Source organism: Parathielavia appendiculata, assembly GCF_033297405.1.
Source record: "Parathielavia appendiculata strain CBS 731.68 unplaced genomic scaffold N657scaffold_5, whole genome shotgun sequence".
NCBI classification, from domain to species: Eukaryota; Fungi; Ascomycota; class Sordariomycetes; order Sordariales; family Chaetomiaceae; genus Parathielavia; species Parathielavia appendiculata.
In genome coordinates this window covers 1367235-1387859 of record NW_026944224.1, presented here as the reverse complement: position 1 = coordinate 1387859, position 20625 = coordinate 1367235, and the positions used below count along the sequence as shown (strand labels likewise).

The window sequence follows — 20625 nt, the reverse complement described above, 5'->3', positions numbered from 1 at the left end:
AGCCGGCATTAAAATCCGACGTTGCGGTTGACCAAGGCAGCGACCGTCGTACAAAGCCCAAAACCCGGGCATCTGTGCAACAACGCCGAGGGCGAAAATGGACCGTGATAACATGCTTGACGCCACGGGCTGCTTCGGCATCGCCATAAACGCGCCCGGTGACATGGACCTCGTGGGTGTTGCGATAGCTGAAGGTATTCACAAATCTTGCTGGGGCCGCAAAGGCAAGGTGCCCCTTGATCCAAGTTCCTGGTTCAGGGCATGACCAACACCCCGTGATGCCTCCTGCTGCCATGGCTGCTTACTCCTTGGGAGCCAGCATAAGGACGTACTCCCGGGTGCTTGAGCCAAACTGAATCATGTCCTTATTCCGCAATTCCAGATAACGGCTCTCAGGCACCCTTTCCCCGTTGAGCATGGTGCCGTTTGCGCTCTCCAAGTCGATCAGATACGGTTTCACCCGCCCAATCTTGTCGCCAAACTCGTTGCGTTTCTCTGTGTATCGAAACTGTATGACGGCGTGTTGCTTGCTGATACTCGGATGTTCGGCAGGGAGGTCGACGACGGCCAGCTCTCTGCCGACCAGCCAGCAACTCCGAGTGCTGAGCTCGATTGTGTCCACAATGTCTTGCCCCTTGAACACGAACAATTTCCACTCGTCTCGTGGCGGTGGTTTCCTGGCTTCCGGCGGCTCGTGATATTTCAGCGTGATTGTTGTGCCGTCTGCCTGAGTGACCGCCTTGGATGCTGCCGCCAGCACACCAGAATTTCCAAAGTTGGGCTTCTCTTTTGGCCTTTCGGACTCCTCGCCTTTGCTCAATGCGAAAGAATCGCCCTGAGAAGGTAATGGACCCGAGCGTTTGACGAGGCTTCGTCCGTCGTTCCGCGTGCCACTCTCGTCCTCACTGCCACGTTCTGACCTAGGCCGCGACGACCTGCCACTGGGGCTTCGTCGACTCCGGTGATATTTTCTGTAGTCGTCGTCGTAACCCCTGTTTCTCCTCCCACCATCTCGCTCCTCACTTCGTTTACGATCGCCACGATCGCGGGCTCGTTCTCTCCTCTCCCAGTCCCTCGACCGCGGCCGTCGGTCCCTCGACTCTGGTGTTCGTGAACGTCGTCGGTGTCCTCGTTCTCTCGATCGAGAGCGATGGATGCGTCGACTAGCTTCGCCATCCAAATACCTCCTCTTTTCCTCCTCCATCTCATATGCCGCTTCTCCCTCATGCTTCCTGCGACCGGACCTCCAATCGCTGCGTCCCAGAGCGCCATCATCCATGACGGCCGACGTGTGGCTTGCCGTTTGTGATTATTTCCTGTGCTATTCAGAGTTGATCGTTAAAGAATTGGCCTCATATTGCTCCAAATTGAAAGTGTTCGCAGCACACCTCGGCGATTTTCGACTTGTACCTCAACTCATTCATGGGCTTGACGGGAGTTGCTTGCTGAGGTGTGCTCTCGACGCTAAGGTAGCGGTTTGCCTCTCGCTCCGGGTGGGGCGAGCTAGCGCTTTCATGGCAGATCTGTATGCCTGCCGTGGGTGGGGCAGTGACAGCGTGACTGCCTGGGCCTTGGTTACCTAGGGTAATCCGTTTGGCATCTGGCGCTGCCCAGCGCATGCCCGAGCCTGCTCTCATCAGTCAGCTTTCGGCCTCGCCTGGTTTCCATGCGCCAACACCGTTCGCCGAGCCTTCCCAAACTCGCACTCTCCCATCCGTCAACCTGACAAGCCTGTCCTTTCGGTCAATTCTCACCAGCACTGAACTCCCGCCCTCAAACATCACCGTCTCCTTCCACTCCAACCTTTTACCGCCGCCCTTCCATTTCCGGTGCACTCCTCCAGGTCACCAGAGTAATTACAATACCCCGGTTCGCTTCATCACTTCCTGGCACCCGTTCCCGGCTGACGCTGGGTATTGCTTACAGCACGGCCGCCAGTTCGGCTCTCCTCGTAGAGTCATACTGCGGTGTTCTCCGACACGCCAGACTCCTCTCTGTCGGTGGGGTAGGCTTGACTCTCTACCGACACATTCAAGCCGGCACCATTCCTCCATCAACCCGCAAGCGGAAAGCCGCTGAGGCGACGATATCCTCTTCTGCCACCGCTCCTAACAAGAGGATCCTCGCCTCAGCCGGCCCGGAAACGGCACCCCCGACCCCAGTGACGACAGCGTCCAACGGCGGCATGGATACAGACGACGAGTTCATGTCTAATGTCTCTAGCGAAGACGACATGCTTCCGGATGATAGTGATAACGACCTCTCTGGTGACGAAGGTCAGTCTTGGACTTTCAAGCTCAGGCCTTCGCTGGCTTTGGATGCCTCTGAGCAGATGCTAATACATACTCGGCAAGCAGACTTCGGCTTTGACGACGAGCCCGACCACTACATCATCGACTCGCAAAAGGACGGTGCCGAGAAACGAAAGGCCGCATACGATATCAGCTTCAAGGTCTACCAGCCAGCCGACGTGCAGAAACAGCAAAATGACCTCATAGACGAAGTGAACATGATCTTGGACATCTCCAAAGAAGAGGCGGCGATTCTTCTCCGGCACTTCAGGTGGAATAAGGAGAGATTGATCGAAGACTACATGGACCGGCCGGGCAAGGTGCTCGATGCGGCTGGCCTTTCCCGAAGCTCAGCCGGCCCACCCAAGATGCAGGTCATTCCCGACTTCATGTGCGACATCTGCTGCGAAGACGAGCCGGGGCTTGAGTCCTTTGCTCTGAAATGTGGCCATCGGTATTGTGTGCATTGCTATCGGCACTACTTGGCACAGAAGATCCGAGGGGAGGGAGAAGCGGCGCGCATTCAATGTCCCTCCGAGGGCTGTAACCTCATCATCGACGCCCGGTCGCTGGACATCCTGGTCACGCCAGACTTGACGGAGCGATACCACGAACTGCTCCACCGGACATACGTGGAGGACAAGGAGACGTTGAAGTGGTGCCCAGCACCAGACTGCCAAAACGCCATCGAGTGTGCCGTCAAGAAGAAGGACCTCGACAAGGTTGTCCCGACGGTTACGTGCCTCTGTGGGCATCGCTTCTGCTTTGGCTGCATATTGAATGACCACCAACCGGCGCCGTGCGAGCTGGTGAAGAGGTGGCTCAAGAAATGCGCCGACGACTCCGAGACAGCCAACTGGATCTCGGCAAACACCAAGGAGTGCCCGAAATGCAACAGCACCATCGAGAAGAACGGCGGCTGCAACCACATGACTTGCCGCAAGTGCAAACACGAGTTCTGCTGGATGTGTATGGGTCTCTGGTCAGAACACGGCACGAGCTGGTACAACTGCAACCGATACGAGGAGAAGAGCGGCACCGATGCCCGGGATGCCCAGGCTCGGTCGCGGATATCGTTGGAGCGCTACTTGCACTACTACAACCGCTACGCCAACCACGAGCAGTCGGCCCGCCTGGACAAGGACATCTACCATAAGACGGAGAAGAAGATGGTGCAGCTGCAGAAGGAGTCGGGCATGTCCTGGATCGAGGTGCAGTACCTTAACTCGGCGTCGCAGGCGCTCCAGACGTGCCGCCAGACCCTGATGTGGACGTACGCGTTCGCCTTCTACCTCGCCCGCAACAACCTCACCGAGATTTTTGAGGACAACCAGAAGGACCTGGAGATGGCGGTCGAGGCGCTCTCGGAGATGTTTGAGAGGCCCATCACCGAGCTGGCGGACCCCAAACTCAAGGTGGAGATCATGGACAAGACGTCGTACTGCAACAAACGCAGGGTGATCCTCTTGGACGACACAGCCCAGAACCTCGCTGAAGGTATGAGGACACGGATCAGTTTTTGGTCGGTGCGTATGGCTAACAAGTGACTAGGACGGTGGACATTCAACGTCGAGTTGACCGGCTCGGGGGCTAACGGCGGATCGAGCAGCCGGCGTTAGATGGGTGATTTGCAGCGGAGCATGACTTATTTCACTCTTTCCTTTATCATGACGAGTCAGACTGGTGGTTTACCAAGGAGGAATACGGGTTGGGGACTGCGGGTTTGGGCCAGAGCGGTGCATTTTTGGGACTGCTAGAGCTCGTTGCCACAAGCCGTGACTGACCAGGATTGTGAGAGGACGGGCGTATCCGTAGATTGGGCACATCTCTGGAGTTTGACCATTTGCTGGCTGCCTCGGTTTGTTGCATGCACGTGTACTTATTAGATGGGATTGAACAGCGTCAGGTCAGCTGGGGTAACGGAGATGGAGGTTGTTTTTGAAGTTTGCACACCAAATTACAACACTCACACCGTGGGAACATACTCATCGACACGACTCTCTTTAGCTCGACAAGCGCCGACCCTACTGACCACTTGTTAACAGTGCGATGCTGAAGACCATGGACTTCAAAGATCGAACCGGGCACAAGAGGTGTGCTTCATGCATTCTTGCTTGGGAAAAATAACCCAACTTTAGGATTCATGTGGGCAAGGCGGTGGTTCGTCAACAGCGGTATACGGCAGGATCGTTGGGTCTCGTCAACCCCACTTCGCCTGTCGATATCCCGCTTCGGGTCCCGGGGCCTGGTCTAGGGGGGAAGAATCATTATGCGACGGCTGGCCGAGAAAGATATGCTCTAGCATTGACTAGTTCAACTTTTTGATTACCAGAAAGGCTTTTAACTGTTCTTCTATTATTTCTGTCTTGATTAACTTTACATCAAATGTGTTTAAAGTGTCACCTAACAACGGTGACCGTATTGTATTGTACCTTTCGGCTTCATCAATGTCCGCTGATACCCGCAGCTGCTGAAATGGGTCAATTCTCTCCCGGTGCATACCGAGCGGTTTCCCGAGGGTGGAGACATGCCGGGCCAGGGACCACATCCCGCCGCGGCTTCGCTGCAGCCGGGGGGGAACTCTGGGGAACTGGGGGAGGTCACATGGAGTCAGGTCTGCGATGACTTCTTGTGCCATTGGATTGAACTTTGTTTTGTTCAACCGTTCTCTCTTTCCCGTTTGAACCTTCTTCTTTGCGTCGTGTGCCGTTGTGCTCCCCCCATCTGCTTGCTCGTGTCGCTGGCCGTGATAAACCGGTGCTTAAATCTGGCTGCCGTCTTGTCGCACGACATTCCCCCACCGCTACGCGAACAAGCTCGGAATCATATTCAAGATGCCGTCGACGGCGATGTGCATGAGGACGTTGCGGGCGTACGCCAAGTACGGGCAAAACGTGAGTGCTGCCTTGGACCCTGCCTCAGGACTTTGCCTGACACCCATCTTCATCAGCATGCGGCCCTCTTCGCGCGCACCTTCTCGGTCACCGCCTGCCGCGGCGAGATCAACAAGGTCTACCCCTCGGCCGCCGAGGCGCTCAAGGACATGAAGCCCAACTCGACACTCCTCTGCGGCGGCTTCGGGCTCTGCGGCGTGCCGGACACGTTGATCGACGAGGTTCTCAAGAAGCCCGAAATCACCGGCCTCACGGCCGTCTCCAACAACGCCGGCACCGACAACAGCGGTCTCGGCAAGTTGCTGCGCACCAAGCAGATCAAGAAGATGATCGCCTCGTACATTGGCGAGAACAAGACGTTTGAGTCCATGTATCTGACGGGCGAGGTCGAGCTGGAGCTTACACCCCAGGGCACGCTCGCCGAGCGGTGCGCGGCCGGCGGCAAGGGCATCCCGGCCTTCTACACACCCGCCGCCTTTGGCACCGTCGTGCAGACGGGCGAGCTGCCGCTGCGCAACAAGCTCGACGGCACGCCGGACCAGTTCTCGTACCCCAAGGACGTCAAGGTGTTCAATGGCAAGAGCTACCTGCTGGAGCACGCCATCGCGGGCGACTACGCCTTCGTCAAGGCGTACAAGGCCGACCGCCTCGGCAACTGCCAGTTCCGGCTGGCAGCCAACAACTTCAACGGCGCCATGGGCCGCAACGCCAAGATGACCATCGTCGAGGCCGAGCACATTGTCGAGCCCGGCGAGATCCCGCCCGAGGCGGTCCACCTGCCCGGCATCTACGTCAAGCGCGTCATCCAGAGCACGGCGCCCAAGAACATTGAGAAGTACACGTGGAGCAAGGACCCGAGCGAGTCCGCCGCCGAGGACCCCAAGGCCGCGGCCGCGCTGGGCACCGGCGACACCAAGGCCAAGCGCGAGCGCATCGTCAAGCGCGCGGCCAAGGAGTTCAAGAACGGCATGTACGCCAACCTGGGCATCGGCATGCCGATGCTCGCGCCCGGGTTCGTGGGCGAGGACGTCGAGGTGCAGCTGCAGAGCGAGAACGGCATTCTCGGGCTCGGCCCGTACCCGCTCAAGGGCCAGGAAGACGCGGACCTGATCAACGCGGGCAAGGAGACAGTGACGCTCAAGCCGGGCGCGTCCGTGTTCGGGTCCGAGGAGAGCTTTGGCATGATCCGCAGCGGCCGCATCAACCTGACCATCCTGGGCGCCATGCAGGTCAGCGCCACGGGCGACCTGGCGAACTGGATGCTGCCGGGGAAGGTCAAGGGGTTCGGCGGCGCCATGGACCTGGTCAGCAACCCCAGCGCGACTAAGGTGGTGGTCACTATGGAGCACACGGACAAGAAGGGCAATCCCAAGATTGTTAAGCAGTGCGCTTTTCCGCTGACGGGCAAGGCGTGCGTGTCGAGGATTATCACAGAACTGGTGAGTCTTCCTATCTTTCCTTTTTCGCCGTGAGATATTGTGACACAAGGTGCTGACCGTGGTGATCAAAACAACAGGGTGTCTTTGACGTCGATTTTGCCCACGGGCTGACGCTGATCGAAATCGCGGATGGCGTGACGGTGGATGAGATCAAGGCTAAGACTGAAGCGCCCTTCCATGTGGCTGACGACCTTAAGCCCATGCTTTGAAGTGGGTTTGTATGAGGTGTTAAGTTTGGGGATTGGCTGGGTTTTTGTTGCACCTTGCAACAACCTGCACATATTGTAGAGATACCTTGGGTAAACAGTTAGCCGCAAATACCATAACGGCGATATTGAGTGTTCACCCTCTTCATCATCAGCCTTTGGGTACTCTTGAAGCAGCAGACATGACAAAGCGCTGCCCAACTTGATACGCTGTGCCGTTCGTTTGCAAGGGGCCAAGCTTTTATGTACAGTCAGAAATGGGCAGCATCCTATCAGCCTGAGATTGGCCCCAACACCTTCTCGGCCAGCGAGACGTCAGTACCGGTGTTGTCGGGTTCAACCGCCACCGACTTGACCTTGCCCTGCTCGATCACGATAGCATACCGCTTGGACCGGTCCCCACCAAAGATGGCCGACCCATCGAATGCCATGTCCATCATCTTGGTGAACTTGCCGGTTGGGTCGGCAAAGAAGCGGATCTGAGTGGTTGTAAGCAAACAGGTAATAGTTGGAAGATCAAGGTAGGTTAAAGAGAGAACTCACCCCCAAATCCCCAGCCGGATCCAGCTGATCACCCCACGCCTTCATCCTGTTCCGCGTGCCCAAGTCAGCAAACCGTCACCAAGAAAATACCCGAACCTCCCTTTCACACGTATCCACCCTACTTAACCAGATACAACCAAAAAACTCCGTAGGTTCAGCGCGGGAGGATATACTCACACAAACACATCATTCACCGATACCACTCCAACCACCTCATAATCCTTCGCCCGCGGATGTCTTGCATAACCGGGGATGTGTGTTGCAGAGCATGCCGGCGAGAAAGCGGCCGGCACGCCGATCAGGAGCATGTTGTTGACGCGCGCGGCCTCCTCGGCCAGGTTGACGCGCTGGCCCGGGTGGCTCTCCATCAGGCAGTCCGTATCGGGCAGCGGGTCGCCTGGCTTGACGAAGGCTGGGCGGGTGGTGTGGAAGCCGTGGTTGTGCTGGAGGAGGACAGGACGAGCCGTCGGGGTGAGGAGGGTGGCGGCGCGGCCGGTGATGGAGGAGGAAGTGAGCGGGCGGAGGGTTGAGCGGAACATTTTTTTTTTGTGTCTCTCAGTGCTTGAAAATAGCGTGGGAATGGGGTGTTGGGTTAGATTGAGTGAACGAGAGTTTGGTGAGTGAACAATTGGTTATTACGAGGTTGAAATGGCGATGTTGCACCATGTCGATATTCGCAGTTCCAAGCTGCCGTTGACCGAGTGACATCACTTCGGGCAGCTCAATCTGGGTTAGGGTTACAAGCGTTCTTATACCTGGGGCGCAGATGATTCGAGAGAAGTTGGTCAGGATTCAACACTATCACAATTCGGTAGTATGTCGCTTGGATAAAAAATGATTACAGCTATGTCCGCCGGCGCCATTTGGTACGTGGCCGCGGCCAGAAAATCGGCACAGAATACGCTCTACATGCTCTGCAACGTCAAGCCAGGAGCGAGCAAGAACCGCGAGGGTATTGCCTCGGTGAGCAAGGAAGCTGTCGAGATCTGCGTTGCGGTACAAGCGCGCAAAGGCGAGGCCAACAAAGCTGTCATGGAGATTTTGAGTGAGGTGTGTACCTCCTGGCTCCATATTCTTCTCTGCACGTATTCATTCCGCCCTCAGGCTCTCGATCTCCCCAGGTCAGGTCTGCGAATTGTCCATGGCCTCAAGTCCAGGACCAAGACCGTCAGTGCTGTGGGAGGCTGGGTCAACTCGGGCGAGGAAGAGTGCCTTAGGTTGGCGACTGAGTATCTGGGCAAGGCGATGGGGAGCTCTTGGCCCGTGCCGCTCACCCGGTCTGTGGTGCTCTGATGGCGGTTTATCCTGCCTTAATCCCAGCGGTACACCAGCTTTCTGTCTCATCATCTTCAATCACGGAGGCGGATCAGGCTACCGATATTCAGAGATCCCAAGGCCCGGCCCGGAATAGCTGCCGCCCTCAAAAACCAGTCCATGAACCAGCAGTCGAAGGGCAGCTCTGTTACGGAATCCATGTGTCGGGACGCTTCAACTGATACCGCGACCCCTGGGAGCCGGAAGCCCACTAGGCCGCGTTCCCCGGGTGCCGCCCCTGCCGCCCCTCCCCACACCCCTTGTAGATGTCGACCCTGTGGTGCTCGTGGAAGGCGCCGGTACTCGCAACTGATGGTTCGGTGCTGGCGTTCGATACCTGAGCGACGACTTGGTCGACGGGGGATTTTCAACGAAGGAGGTGTCCGTTGTCCTGGGCTTCGTCAGTCTTGGAACCCAAAGCGCGCTGTTAGGGCTGCGCACATAAATGTAGTCTCGGTGTCAACCTCGCCAATCATCCGTTCCGGGTTACTCGTCGCACCTGAAGCCGCCACCAGTTATCAGCATCCCGACATCTCCCAGTCCACATCTCGAGCTACCTACTCTGTTGTTCCTCTTCCTTCAGCTTCATCCGTCTGAACGACTCTGCCATCGGCCCCTGTCCACAGATATCCCAGTCAGAAGCCATCCTCATCCTCCCTTGGTGAGATTCTCAAGTACCTCTGGGAAATCAACACAAAAAGCGTTCATGTTGAGACCATACAGGAAGCTCGCAAAGCTCTCGCTGAATCGCGCCAGACTCTCGTGCATCAACTGAAAGTGCATCATGTTTGCCTCGAGGTCGGCGAAGGCATCTGACAGCTCAGCAAACGCAGGCTCGAACGTGTTAAGCGGGAAGGACGCCGCATCGCCCTGGATGCTGCGGGCCGATTCGCGGAAGGATGAGCGCGACGAGGGCCGGAGCGGAGTTGTCGGTCGGGAGCGGGAGGTTGACCGCGCGCGGCGGTAGGACGTTTCTTCGTGTGCCATTGTTGGGGGAGGTGACAAGGCGTTGCGTTATGCTGGTCGGACGTGCGTGTTGATTTCAAAGTTGATTATTTGGTGTTTGTTCTTCACTTCCTATCTCGTCAAGCGAACCTCTTGGCATTTGCCCCGCAATTTGATGGCTTCGACAACCCCACTATGCAAGGGGCAATGACAAGGCGAGAGAGGCAGCCCGGGCAGTGGAGACTCGTCGACGTTCTGTTGACCTGTTCATACCATGATGCAGTTTCGGAGTTGCCGGAAGTGAATCCTCAAAAACATGACATAGAAAACAATTTGAAATTGGACAATTCGCACAACCCGAAAGTCCGGGCCTCTCTCTTGACCAAATCTTTAGTTGACTACCTGGTTGGGGACGGCAAGCCCGTCGTGTACCACAGTAATGCCCCGCTCTCCAATTCATGTACACAGTATTCGTAAACGGGAACTTCAGAGTACTAGGGGGCCTGCGTAGCAATTGCCAAGAGAACCCAAGTAGAAAGCGCAGAGCATCACATTCCGTCGTCACTGCTCAGCCTTTCACCACATGAGCCACAGTACATCTCCTTATCTGTACCGCACTTCCGTCCGTTGAAACGGAATTGGATTTACCACGCGACCATTTGGCAACGGCCACCGATTCTCCTTATCACCTAAATGACTGTGTAGACTCAATCTGTATGTGAATCCCTCCACACTTTCCAGTCCAAAATTGTCTTCGGCTGCGCTGTGCTCTATGCTTCTGCTGATTTTTGCGCCCCCAAGCTGACACGGCATGCCCGGGATAGCCTGATCCCGACGTACCATATCATTGGGGTCCTGTATCGAGTACCGTGTTGGTTGGCTGCGCTCACAGCAAGCATCTCGCATTCTCGAGATCCTTCGTAGTATTTTCTTATGCGCTCGTCTCTGCGCCTCTCGCGGTCTGCTGGCTCTTCTCTCACAGCTGTCGCTATCACCAGGAGTTCTGGACCTGGTCTGGCCCTCCCGCCTGACATTCGACTTTCACCTCCCAGCCGCACACGTATCTCTGCCGCTTCGTTCAGCTACTTCTTACCCAGTACCGGACCAGTTGGGCACGCGACTCGCACACAGCGCAAGGCGACACCTCAAACTTATAGTCCGCTTACCGCCCGCGCAACAGAACTTTTCCTCGTCCTAGCGGCCGCTGTAGCATTGTCGGCCTACTATACTTTCCAAGCGCGGAAGCCTGTTGCAAGAGTCACTGTGGACCAGCCAGAGTCTGTCCAGGCCATGGCACCAGAAATAGCTCCGGGCCGTCCGGAGACCCTCACGCCTGAGCAGGAGGAGAAGCTCAGGCGGCTGTGGCAGCTCATCTTCCAAGTCTGTGCGGTTGGTCAAGACCAGAACAGCGCCGCCACTGACAATGGCGCCGCTGTGAACGACAAGGCGCAGGATGAGGACACTAAGAAAGGGAAGAAAAGCCGCATGGCCTTCTTCTCGCGCAAGGGAAAGAAGGAGTCGGACATGGACTCGGCTTCAGGAGTACCAACGAACGCACCGGTGCAGCTCAGCTTGAAGGACGGTGAAGGTGACAAGTATGGCCAGACCAAGCAATTCTACGAGACGCTGTCCAGCCAGTCGCCCGATTCGATACGGGATACCATCTGGAGCATGGTGAAGCACGACCACCCGGACGCCCTCGTGCTCCGCTTCCTCAGGGCTCGAAAGTGGGACGTTGAGAGGGCCCTTATTATGCTGGTCTCGACTATGAACTGGCGTGCGCAGGAGATGAAGGTCGACGAGGATATCATGAGGAATGGCGAAGAAGCTGCAGTGGCGGCTGAGAAGGGCACCGACGCCGCGGCGCAGAAGCTTGGGCACGACTTCATGGCTCAGATCAGAAAGGGCATCAGCTACGTGCATGGACACGACAAGCAGGGGAGGCCCCTCTGCTTCGTCAATACCAGGCTGCACAGGCAGGGCGAGCAGGCCGAGGAGGCGCTGGAGAGATACACAGTCTACCTCATCGAGACATGCCGCATGATGTTGCAGCCGCCAGTTGATACAGCTGTAGGTTGGGCTTCACCTCGATAGAGTTACACAGCACGCTAACTGCCATAGACAATCGTATTCGACATGACCAACTTCTCCATGGCGAACATGGTACGTTCCACTTCGACTCAAGTCGCACGGTTGAACCCGTTGCTAACCGTCATAGGACTACGCTCCCGTCAAGTTCATGATTAAGTGCTTCGAGGCCAACTACCCGGAGTGCCTTGGCACCGTCCTAGTCCACAAAGCTCCCTGGATTTTTCAAGGCAAGAATCCCCCTTCCTTCACTCTCAACCATTCCACTAACACCTCCCCTTCAGGCATCTGGAAAGTAATCCGCGGCTGGCTCGACCCGGTGGTCGCCAACAAGGTGCACTTCACCAACAGCGCCAAGGAGATGGAGGATTTTATCCCTCTCAAGCACATCCCTAAGGACCTGGACGGCGAGGAGGACTGGACATACCAGTACGTCGAGCCGACCGAGGGCGAGAACGATCGGCTGCGCGACACGGCGACGCGCGACCGGATGCTGGCGGCGCGCGCGACCCTCTACAAGGAGTACGAGGCGGCGACGCTCGAGTGGATCCAGAACCCGGGCGGCGAGAGGGCGGACGAGATCAGGGCGAGGCGGAACGCCATCGCGGCCAGACTCCGTGAGGATTACTGGAATGTCGATCCCTACCTCCGCGCGCGCTCCTACTATGACAGGATCGGCGTGTTGGTGCCGGGGGGGAAGGTGGATTGGTACCCTGAGACGAAGAAAGCAGCGGGCGTGGATGGAACGGAAGCGGCGCCGCCTCCTGCGCCTGAAACGGCTGCGGACGATGTTGATTAGACGTAATGGAGTGCCGGCAAGGAGTATATATACATATCACTGTTCGATAGCACGGCTCGACGCTGGGTTTAAAGAGGAATTGTTATGTTTACGCTGCAAATCAACGGAGTCAGGCAGTATCAAGGCCACCATTGATGCACTGGCGGTTGACCGACTACCTTTAGCCAGAGGGTGTAGCGGCCCCTGTTCAGCACTTGAGCATACCTAGTCTAGGATACACCTCACCTCAATACAAACCAACCAACCTACTCCCGCTCGACATCTACATCTTGGACTTGATCTCCTCAGCCAGCGCCTTGAGCTTGTCCATGTCGGTCTTCTGCTGCGGCCAGCTGATGCCGAGACCTTCCTGGGGGTTGGGCTTGGGGATCTGCACAAGAGTTTAGAGATACTCAGCTCAATCCGGGTGGTCTAGCAGCTCCTTGGAGTACCGTACCATGTGAAAATGTACCTGTTGTTTTCCTGATGTCAGCGCATATGCTCTTTGTGGTGCAAGAAACCAAGTCCCGAAACCTCCGAGGGATCACAGCATCCAAAGTTGGTACTCACATGCCCAACTTCCTGGTGCGCCCCACGGCCGTTGTTCTGCAGAATGTTGTACTCGTGTGCGCCCGTGGCCAGGGCGAGTTTCTTGGCGATGGGCTGTGGGCGGGAAAGTTTATTTATCAGTTCCCTTTTCACCCGAGTATTGTGTGACTGCGAGAATCATTGTGCTTCCTTTTGAGGGCAGGCGTACCAGAATGTCGGTCAGGTGGTCGTCGGGGATGTCGGTCAGCTTCTCGCCGTGGACTTTGGGGATCACGAGCTGGAGGTGGGCGAAAGAGCATGTGTAAGCTGCTTTGCGACCTGGTCGATTCCTGGGGAGAAGGAATGGATGCGTACGGCATGGCCCTGGCTGAGCGGGTTGATGTCGAGGAAGGCGAGCGTCTTTTCAGTTTCGGCGAGCCTGAAGCAGGGGATTTCGCCTGGTGGTTGGAACAGTATTTAGGTTAGTTTGTTGGGGGAGCAGGGATGATAGCTTGTGCAGAGCTCGTCTTCGGAGCTTGGATTGGATTGACTTGCCCTTGATGATCTTGCAGAAAATGCAGGAGGCCATCTTGTTCGCCATAGGAAGGTTGACTAGATACGGTGACGATTGGCTGGAAGGAGGTCAATCCGACAGAGGCTACCTGAGGTATTCGACGATGCGAATATCCAGTTGGAGTCATGCGCGGTTCAGACGGGACGGATTGTAAACTAGGCGGGGCCGGGAACTATACCCGGCTTCAAGACCATGCTCTGTCCAGCTCGAAACCATGCCTTTTCTTTGGCCACCTAATTATACCAACATCTTCAGTAATCAACCAGTGTACCTTCGTGCCTCTCCTACATTTTTTTCAGTAACGCATCGATTCTTGAGCGTTGGAGTGAGACTGAAGGCCAACCGTCTGCGGGCGGCAGCTGCTGAATCCGGGCTTGATACCCCGCCATCGTACAGTGAGGGTCAGAAGTCTCCGGCCAACCCACATCACTTAAAACGCGAGTCGCGCTCCCACGCGACACCTGCCATTCTTCTAACCACCACAATATACCACCATGAAGCGTAATCTAACGAATTTGTAGCAGAATTAACGGCAAACCGCTGTAAAACCAGGGATTATAGCCCGGGTCCCCTGCAGCCATTTGCACCCTCGTGGCAGCTGGGAAAAGCGAGCGGTCCGTCGCAGAGCTTTTCGCGTCTCCCACGATGCGGTAGCCAAGGCAATTAACTGCTACGAAGCTTTATAATTCCGACTCGAAAGGCCGTCCTCCAGTTCTTACGCGAGTAGAGAAACGTTATATAATAACGCTCGTCAAAAGGAACCGAGAGCTTGCAAAGAAGGCCCTAATCGAAGCTATTAGGAAGAAAGTCTCCTACTCGACTATCAAGCGTTGCCTCCGTGCCTATAACTTACGTAAATGGAGAGCGAAGAAGAAGATCCCTTTGACTAAGGAAGTGACAAAGGATAGGTATGATTTCATATGCGATTGGCTTGAAAATATCGAGGAGTTCTTACGAGTTTGTTGATTAAGGTGCCCCCATGTTTCGAGCCTGCTAACCATCCAGACTATGTTCTCAGCTCAGACGAGTCTTCCTACCAAAGCAATACCTCGAATCCGACTGCCTGGGTGTTCTGTTTCCCTTCCGAGAAGTTCAATAAATGATTCGTCAACTTCCGGCTATACGTAAAGGCAAATCCTCAATTATAGATAGGGAATGATCTGAGACGCAGGGAGGAGCGAGTCAATTGCAACAAAGATAGTGTCACGGGCCCTGTGGATTTCATGGTGAAGCGACATGACTCGCAACAGAGGGAAGATATCTGGAAAACGGGAGACTCATATTGGAACTTGGAACTTTCCTCTCTCAAGGCTCAGTCTGTTGGTCAATGGTGCACGCACAATACAATCGTCATGCCTGTTTCTCGTTGTAGATTCAGTGCATCTTCCTTGGTGAACCTGTGGCGTCACCTTACAGATAGGAGTACCCCAAGGCTAGGATACTAATCTTACTAAAAGGCTCTTACAGAAGTAGGTCTTCTACCCTATTAAAATTTAACTCACCATTTTCAACAAGACAACGCAAAGATTCAAGTCTATACCTCGACAGAAGAGTAGCTGCAAGCCCGTCAGATTTCTTAGATCGAATAGCCCATATATAGCCCAGATCTGAACCAGATTGAACGTGTCTGAGCCGCCCTAAAAAGGAAGATGAAAACGATGTTCCCTAACGTCTGGTAACTAAAAAAGAACCGACTGATACTGAAGAATTCACCAGATACTTGTAAGAGGCGTGGTGGGCTATAGACTAGGCCAGCATACCGCGCCGGCTGCGCGCTGTCAAGAAGGCTAGAGGTGGTATACAAAATAATGAAGCGCTGTACTTGACGATCACTTGGTACTATCAGATTCGCTGCCAAACCTTTCCCTGTAAGAAGATATGGCCAGAGGTATTTGAATGTATAAAAGGTAGATGGCTGGGAAAATGCGGGGTGGCCGGAGACTTGTACGCGGCCCCGCCATCCTGCACGTTTGATGTCACCGCCTGATCCAGTCGCAAACCAACTTGCGAACAACTGCTGTGCCTCTGTAACCTGACTTTGTACCTCAAACCCCATTCTCCGTCGCAAGAAACTCCAGATTCTAGATCGCGACATCCGAAGCACTCTAGAGAGACACGTTATGCCTCGCGGCTACAAGAAGACAGGGCTCTTTGGTGGGGCGCTCGAATGCGAGCTCCCCGACAACTTTGCCGATGTGAGGTACGCCTCTACCATTCCCGGCGCACTCCCTTCTCTCTGTCGTGGGACTCCAAAAGGCCCCGGCCCTGACATTTCAGTCTCGAGATATTGACATTCGACTCGCGCAGCACCATCCGGCAGGTCCCAGACAACCAGGAAGTCTACATCGACAAGGACGGCTTCACCTCGATCATCTTCGACATCACCCAGCGGGTCGACGCCCCCGGGGAAGGTCTCGAGCGCGACGGCCGCGCCCTGACAATTCACCTGGAGGATCTGGTTGGCGAAGACGCCGACACCGTCAAGGTCTGGAACACGACCGAGACACAGTTCACCCACCTTGAGTACGGCTCATGTTCTCCGCCTACCTCAAGGTCTCCTCCAGTTTGCTAACTGCGGTGACGCTCAGCAGCGACGACACACCAGCCTACACGCTCATCGCAACCCAGACACCCCACTCCCCCTCCAACCCCGATGAGCCCGGACGGGCATCCGCGCCCGACTTTACCGCGCTGATCCTGACGCTGCTGCGGTTCGAGAAGGAAAAGGCCGACATCCTCATCACCATCAACGTGCCGCATATCAAGGGCGAATATGACGAGGAGGAGGTTGACCTGGCGCTGGGCATGCAGGGTGAGCTGATTGGGGATGCGGTCGAGTACGCGGCGCGTATCTGGTCGACGTTCAAGGTGCGGAATTGGAGGTTGTTTGACGAGGTGTAGCCGTTTGAGGGGCGGGAGGGCATCAAGGGCGACGAGGAATGGGGGGCGGCTGATCTCAGAGCTTCGCTGATGAAGCTATATGTATTGGGTAATCAAGAGCACGGCGTTGGATGGAGAGGGCGGGCAGCTGGTTTGATGAGCTCATGACCACTAATGATGGCACAGTTTATTCAATGTTTCACGCTTGCTACTCCATACATTGGGTATAATGCTGCTTTTCCCGCTCGACCTACACCGCGAGCTCCCGCATACCCTCCTCGACCGCCTGCATCCCTCCATCTAGCGTCGCCGCCTTATCCTTCTTCGCCGCCCATCGACTAGCCACGATCTTCATGATCTCCTTCTGCGGACTCTTCGGATTCTCCGCCTTCACCACCCGCATCTGCTCCTTCACAAAAGCCTGATACTCGCTCACCTTTCCAGTACCACCACCGCCCTCCCCGTCCTCCTTCTTCTTCTTCCTCGGCACAGGCTTCGTCTGCACAAGCTCACTCCTACAACTCCCGCACCGATGTCGCGCGGGGTCAATGCTGCGCGAGTGCCGCTTGAATTCCATCTTGCACGCCACACACTGCCAGACATATTTGAAGTCGATGTCGTACGAATGTTTGGTGGTCACCTGCACACCGCGGCTGGCGCCGAACGCGCGCGACACCTGCGCCGCCCAGGCCTTGAACTGTGCGCCGTGCGGGTTGGATGTCACGCCGCTGATCATGAAGTTGGCTAGGTGGCAGAACTCGTGCGCCAGCACGTTCAGCAGGCGGTGCTCGTCGTCGATGACCTTTTCGGCGAGCTCAATCGAGGCATGGTGTCTGTATTTCGGGGCGGTGGTGGTGCTCGTCGTGGTGATAAATGGGGATGAGGAGTAGGAGGAGGAGGAGGAAGGGTTGTCGGCGGGGCGGGCGGTGCTGCGGATCGTCTCGCGCTTCCAGTTGGCGCGACCCGCGGTCGTGTTGAGCTTGTTGGTCCACATCAGCCTGATGCCGCCTGTCGAGGCGGCTAGCTCGGTGAGCTTGCCGTTGGTGATGGTTTCGTCGAGTTCTTGGAGGAAGGCTTGGGCAAGTTCGTGCTTGATCTTTTCGAAGGCCTTTTTTGCCTCTCGCTCGGATGGTTTTTTTGCCCCTGGGGTCTTCTGTGGTTTCTTCTCGGGATTGCTCTTGGTCGGGCTCCTCTGCCTGGCTGCGGCGGCGTCTGGGAATAGTTGCTTCCGAGGGGAATGCTCTTCATTCCATTCGTCGACGAACTCCTGACTCCAGAACATGTCGGAGCTCGGACGATGGGGTGTGACGGGGATTCGAGGTAGCTTCCTCGGTGAGACGAGTCCAGGCCGTGATTTTGGTGGTGTCGAGGGAGGTGTAGCTGCGCCGTTTTCTGGCTTGGTGTCCTTGGCCCTCCCTGGCTTCTCCTCGGTCTCATCACTTGGAAACAGTCAATATTACGCTGGTTCAAAGGGTAGCTCGGAAATGGCCCCAACTCACAGCCGAAGCTTGGACAGGGTTTCTGCAAAACCTTTGTCCGTCTCTTTGGCATTGAGCTCTCTTCCGCGTCCCGTGGATAAGTTGGACCTGGGACCCTGTAACCCGGAAGATGTCCGGCTCAATTTTGGCTGAGATGGACCATCCTCTTCTGTGCCGAGCATGGACTGCACTTCGCTTGACGTCTCCCGGCTTCTACGCCCTCTTTGCACTCTGTCCTTGGGCGGCAACCTTGGCTTTACCGGCGATCTCTTTGGAGGGATATCTGGGCCGAAGATATCCTCACCATCCTCGTCATCTTCGTGACCGTTATTCTCCAAGCTTGAGCCCTCCGACCCACAGGAGTGGAATGTGTCGTCGAACATAGACACATCCTCGATGATGCTAGCCTCCTCTTGCGCCGACACATATTCATCGTCTAAGTCGGCCGGGGATGAAGGGATAACGACCGCGAGTTTCGTGTTCCTGGTTCTCAGCTCAACCCTCGTCCGTCGCGGCTCACTCTTCTCCCGCCCCCTACCCGCATGTTTCTTTACCCCGGCGCTCTCCGCGCTGTCTGGTGTCCACGCCTTCAACAACAAATTGTCCGTCAAAGGCCCCAGTTTCCGCCTCCGAATTGTAGTGGCTGGCTTTGCTGCCTCTTCCGTACTCGAGCGCTCCTTTGGTTGCTTTTGTGCCTTGTCTGTGACCGCTTGGGCCTGCAATTCCTTGCTGCTGACAAGAGCATCGATGTCGGGGAACCCGTCGTCATCGTCGGTCCCGAATGTTGATGCTTTCGCCAATCCCACCATGTTTAAGGAATCGCTCGAGCGGGTTTCAGAGGATCAGTTCGACGGTGGTGAGAATCAGGGAGCTTGATTTCCGCTTGGATTTCTGCATAAGGTAACAAACGTTAAGTTGTTGAGGGTCGAAACCGAGTCGAGTGCAATCTGACAAGCCATTGCGTGTTTTGTTGGCCTGGCATTTTTGGAAGATGGAAGGCATGAGAGGGGGTTGCCAGGGGCAACCACATTTTCCCAGCTGCGCTGTTCTGCCTGATTGTACCACTCCCCTAGCTTCAGGTTCGAGACAAAAGCACGCGGTAAGAGTCATCTCAACTGGCGGATTCCTAGCTTGGCGAAATTGCTACTCTGAGGTACCGGTAGCTGTTGCATTCCATGTTATTCATTCCGTCGGACATGGAGTAAGGTACCTTGTCCGGACCGTCGGTGAACTTCCGGCTCTCGGTTCTCGGTGCTTCTCCGTGCTCCACATCGGAATCACGACCGGAAGCGCCATTTCGACATTGCTTCACGGCGAATCTTGGTTGCAAGCGCCAGAGGATCGCGCCGACACCTACCCCATCGGCAGCGCATTCTCGACCCTGTGTCACGAAACACCGCAGACCAGGGAGACTCTCCGGACGATTCTCGATCTTATTCCTGCAGCTCCCGAGACAATTCCATCTACACGCGTAGCCACGTCGGCGTTTGGAGGATGCCATGTGGTCAGCAGCAGCACCGTTTGGCCGCTTTTTATCTGACACGGGACGAACTGCTATGCCACGCGAGGTTCTCGATTGTACTGTAAAGGACCTCACGAGGTGGAGGACTCCAACCAAAGTAGAGGAAGCAGACTCCTTGTCTAGTTGATTGTTTGGTTTCCTCCAACCTTCTCACTTCCTCTTCTCTAATTTCGTTCTTCCTTCTCACCTTTCAACTTTGTTCTACGGTGAACCCTCTTGTAGGTTTCGACCAGACTCGACGCGCCAGTCGACGGTATGGCAACCTGTTTTGGACGCTGATATGATAATGTCCACGTTAATCGCCAGTCACACCGCATCCTATTGATTATCCTGCAACTACCGCCACAAAGAAGATGAATGCAGCAAGGCCATGTTTGTAAAGCCATCTTTCCCCTTGTTGGGCTCTAGACATGCTTGCAGTTAACTCTTTGCATTCAACCCGCCAAGCGAGATGGTGGGCAAGCTTAGATTGTCGATCAGTCTTTTTTTTTGTTTTGGCGTTTCCTGCTCTATCTGCTTCAAGTTCATCAAACAGGGCACAACAGATTTAGAAACTTCGTCATTGCTCAATGAACTGGTTGGAACTATGCCTGAAAAGGATTGTCCAACGGCTGGATATTGAATTTGGCAGCGGGTGGCATTGCATTGCGGGAGCACTATCCAAGGTTTCCAGGTTGCATCATATAAAAACTGGAAATGGATCCATTGATGACTGGCCAATCTCTGGTGCTACTTGACCGACGTGAGTATTCAGGGGAAGATGGCAAATGTGCCAAGGAGGTGAGCGAAGTGGACTGCGAGCTCAGGTACGTTATGTATGCGCACTGTGTCCACTGCCAGTGTTCGGATGGATCGGGGACAACAGGAACCATGTATGAAGAGCTTTCCAGGCCGCCAGAAATCGCTATCATCGCAGTGGGCGCTCAACCGCACGACGCATTTTCACAGAGCGGGAGACTGCGTGGGATAGCTGCAGCGCGTGATACAGCTCAGTACCCAAGCAGTTCGTGTTCTCGAAGGGCACCGTGATTGTGTCTGGTGATGCAGCCTGCTCGTGTCCGCTTGCAGCAGTTATCCGTTAGACCGTGTGTAGACTGGGCGCGGAAAAATTTAGGACTGGGGCTGCGAAACCATATCATCCGACC

General features: G+C 55.6%; 10 protein-coding genes across 10 annotated transcripts; 5 read left to right on the top strand and 5 right to left on the bottom strand.

Moving 5' to 3' along the window:
* Positions 1-301: 301 nt before the first annotated feature.
* On the bottom strand, positions 302-1279 carry N657DRAFT_633627 (SMAD/FHA domain-containing protein; the record flags this gene model as incomplete). The annotated part of the gene is made up of 2 exons (XM_062791221.1): positions 302-971; positions 1185-1279. The coding sequence occupies 2 exons, from the start codon at positions 1277-1279 to the stop codon at positions 302-304; spliced, it is 765 nt and encodes a 254-aa protein (XP_062648352.1).
* A 791-nt stretch (positions 1280-2070) lies between these two features.
* On the top strand, positions 2071-4008 carry N657DRAFT_396933 (uncharacterized protein). Its single transcript, XM_062787178.1, has 2 exons — positions 2071-2276; positions 2358-4008. The coding sequence occupies exons 1-2, from the start codon at positions 2186-2188 to the stop codon at positions 3836-3838; spliced, it is 1572 nt and encodes a 523-aa protein (XP_062648351.1). The 5' UTR covers positions 2071-2185; the 3' UTR covers positions 3839-4008.
* A 1117-nt stretch (positions 4009-5125) lies between these two features.
* N657DRAFT_571945 (3-oxoacid CoA-transferase) lies at positions 5126-6833 on the top strand (the record flags this gene model as incomplete). Its single annotated transcript, XM_062788849.1, has 3 exons — positions 5126-5185; positions 5242-6624; positions 6702-6833. The coding sequence occupies 3 exons, from the start codon at positions 5126-5128 to the stop codon at positions 6831-6833; spliced, it is 1575 nt and encodes a 524-aa protein (XP_062648350.1).
* Positions 6710-7997, bottom strand: N657DRAFT_644823 (Redoxin-domain-containing protein). Its single transcript, XM_062792833.1, has 3 exons — positions 7551-7997; positions 7374-7419; positions 6710-7309 (listed from the first exon to the last, which is right to left on the bottom strand). Exons 1-3 carry the CDS (start codon positions 7910-7912, stop codon positions 7103-7105), a joined length of 615 nt encoding a protein of 204 aa, XP_062648349.1. The 5' UTR covers positions 7913-7997; the 3' UTR covers positions 6710-7102.
* Positions 7998-8219: 222 nt separating this feature from the next.
* On the top strand, positions 8220-8666 carry N657DRAFT_571995 (uncharacterized protein; the record flags this gene model as incomplete). Its single annotated transcript, XM_062788851.1, has 2 exons — positions 8220-8423; positions 8478-8666. 2 exons carry the CDS (start codon positions 8220-8222, stop codon positions 8664-8666), a joined length of 393 nt encoding a protein of 130 aa, XP_062648348.1.
* Positions 8667-8832: 166 nt separating this feature from the next.
* N657DRAFT_644819 (uncharacterized protein) lies at positions 8833-9782 on the bottom strand. Its single transcript, XM_062792832.1, has 3 exons — positions 9366-9782; positions 9249-9303; positions 8833-9186 (listed from the first exon to the last, which is right to left on the bottom strand). The coding sequence occupies exons 1-3, from the start codon at positions 9672-9674 to the stop codon at positions 9089-9091; spliced, it is 462 nt and encodes a 153-aa protein (XP_062648347.1). The 5' UTR covers positions 9675-9782; the 3' UTR covers positions 8833-9088.
* A 1140-nt stretch (positions 9783-10922) lies between these two features.
* Positions 10923-12519, top strand: N657DRAFT_655769 (CRAL/TRIO domain-containing protein; the record flags this gene model as incomplete). The annotated part of the gene is made up of 4 exons (XM_062794634.1): positions 10923-11702; positions 11754-11795; positions 11851-11950; positions 12005-12519. 4 exons carry the CDS (start codon positions 10923-10925, stop codon positions 12517-12519), a joined length of 1437 nt encoding a protein of 478 aa, XP_062648346.1.
* Positions 12520-12564: 45 nt separating this feature from the next.
* Positions 12565-14100, bottom strand: N657DRAFT_663576 (HIT-like protein). The gene is made up of 6 exons (XM_062795196.1): positions 13582-14100; positions 13402-13484; positions 13256-13324; positions 13069-13161; positions 12956-12970; positions 12565-12889 (listed from the first exon to the last, which is right to left on the bottom strand). Exons 1-6 carry the CDS (start codon positions 13625-13627, stop codon positions 12782-12784), a joined length of 414 nt encoding a protein of 137 aa, XP_062648345.1. The 5' UTR covers positions 13628-14100; the 3' UTR covers positions 12565-12781.
* A 1620-nt stretch (positions 14101-15720) lies between these two features.
* N657DRAFT_571380 (Mog1p/PsbP-like protein) lies at positions 15721-16501 on the top strand (the record flags this gene model as incomplete). Its single annotated transcript, XM_062788805.1, has 3 exons — positions 15721-15800; positions 15908-16123; positions 16192-16501. The coding sequence occupies 3 exons, from the start codon at positions 15721-15723 to the stop codon at positions 16499-16501; spliced, it is 606 nt and encodes a 201-aa protein (XP_062648344.1).
* A 134-nt stretch (positions 16502-16635) lies between these two features.
* Positions 16636-19459, bottom strand: N657DRAFT_663574 (uncharacterized protein; the record flags this gene model as incomplete). The annotated part of the gene is made up of 3 exons (XM_062795195.1): positions 16636-17919; positions 17980-18748; positions 19426-19459. The coding sequence occupies 3 exons, from the start codon at positions 19457-19459 to the stop codon at positions 16731-16733; spliced, it is 1992 nt and encodes a 663-aa protein (XP_062648343.1). The 3' UTR covers positions 16636-16730.
* Positions 19460-20625: the final 1166 nt, after the last annotated feature.

Excerpts from the sequence above, each read along its gene's own strand:
- N657DRAFT_663576 (XM_062795196.1), bottom strand. The coding sequence starts at position 13,627 with ATGGCGAACAAGATGGCCTCCTGCATTTTCTGCAAGATCATCAAGG. Across the intron at positions 13,325-13,401 it reads CGCTCAGCCAGGGCCATGCC|CTCGTGATCCCCAAAGTCCA; the intron begins GTACGCATCCAT and ends GCCCACCTCCAG. Across the intron at positions 13,162-13,255 it reads ACCACCTGACCGACATTCTG|CCCATCGCCAAGAAACTCGC; the intron begins GTACGCCTGCCC and ends TCCCGCCCACAG.
- N657DRAFT_644819 (XM_062792832.1), bottom strand. The coding sequence starts at position 9,674 with ATGGCACACGAAGAAACGTCCTACCGCCGCGCGCGGTCAACCTCCCGC. Across the intron at positions 9,304-9,365 it reads TTTGTGTTGATTTCCCAGAG|GGGCCGATGGCAGAGTCGTT; the intron begins GTACTTGAGAAT and ends ATCTGTGGACAG. Across the intron at positions 9,187-9,248 it reads GAAGGAAGAGGAACAACAGA|GTGCGACGAGTAACCCGGAA; the intron begins GTAGGTAGCTCG and ends TGGCGGCTTCAG.
- N657DRAFT_396933 (XM_062787178.1), top strand. The coding sequence starts at position 2,186 with ATGGATACAGACGACGAGTTCATGTCTAATGTCTCTAGCGAAGACGAC. Across the intron at positions 2,277-2,357 it reads CGACCTCTCTGGTGACGAAG|ACTTCGGCTTTGACGACGAG; the intron begins GTCAGTCTTGGA and ends CTCGGCAAGCAG.
- N657DRAFT_644823 (XM_062792833.1), bottom strand. The coding sequence starts at position 7,912 with ATGTTCCGCTCAACCCTCCGCCCGCTCACTTCCTCCTCCATCACCGGC. Across the intron at positions 7,420-7,550 it reads TCGGTGAATGATGTGTTTGT|GATGAAGGCGTGGGGTGATC; the intron begins GTGAGTATATCC and ends CACGCGGAACAG. Across the intron at positions 7,310-7,373 it reads ATCCGGCTGGGGATTTGGGG|ATCCGCTTCTTTGCCGACCC; the intron begins GTGAGTTCTCTC and ends ACAACCACTCAG.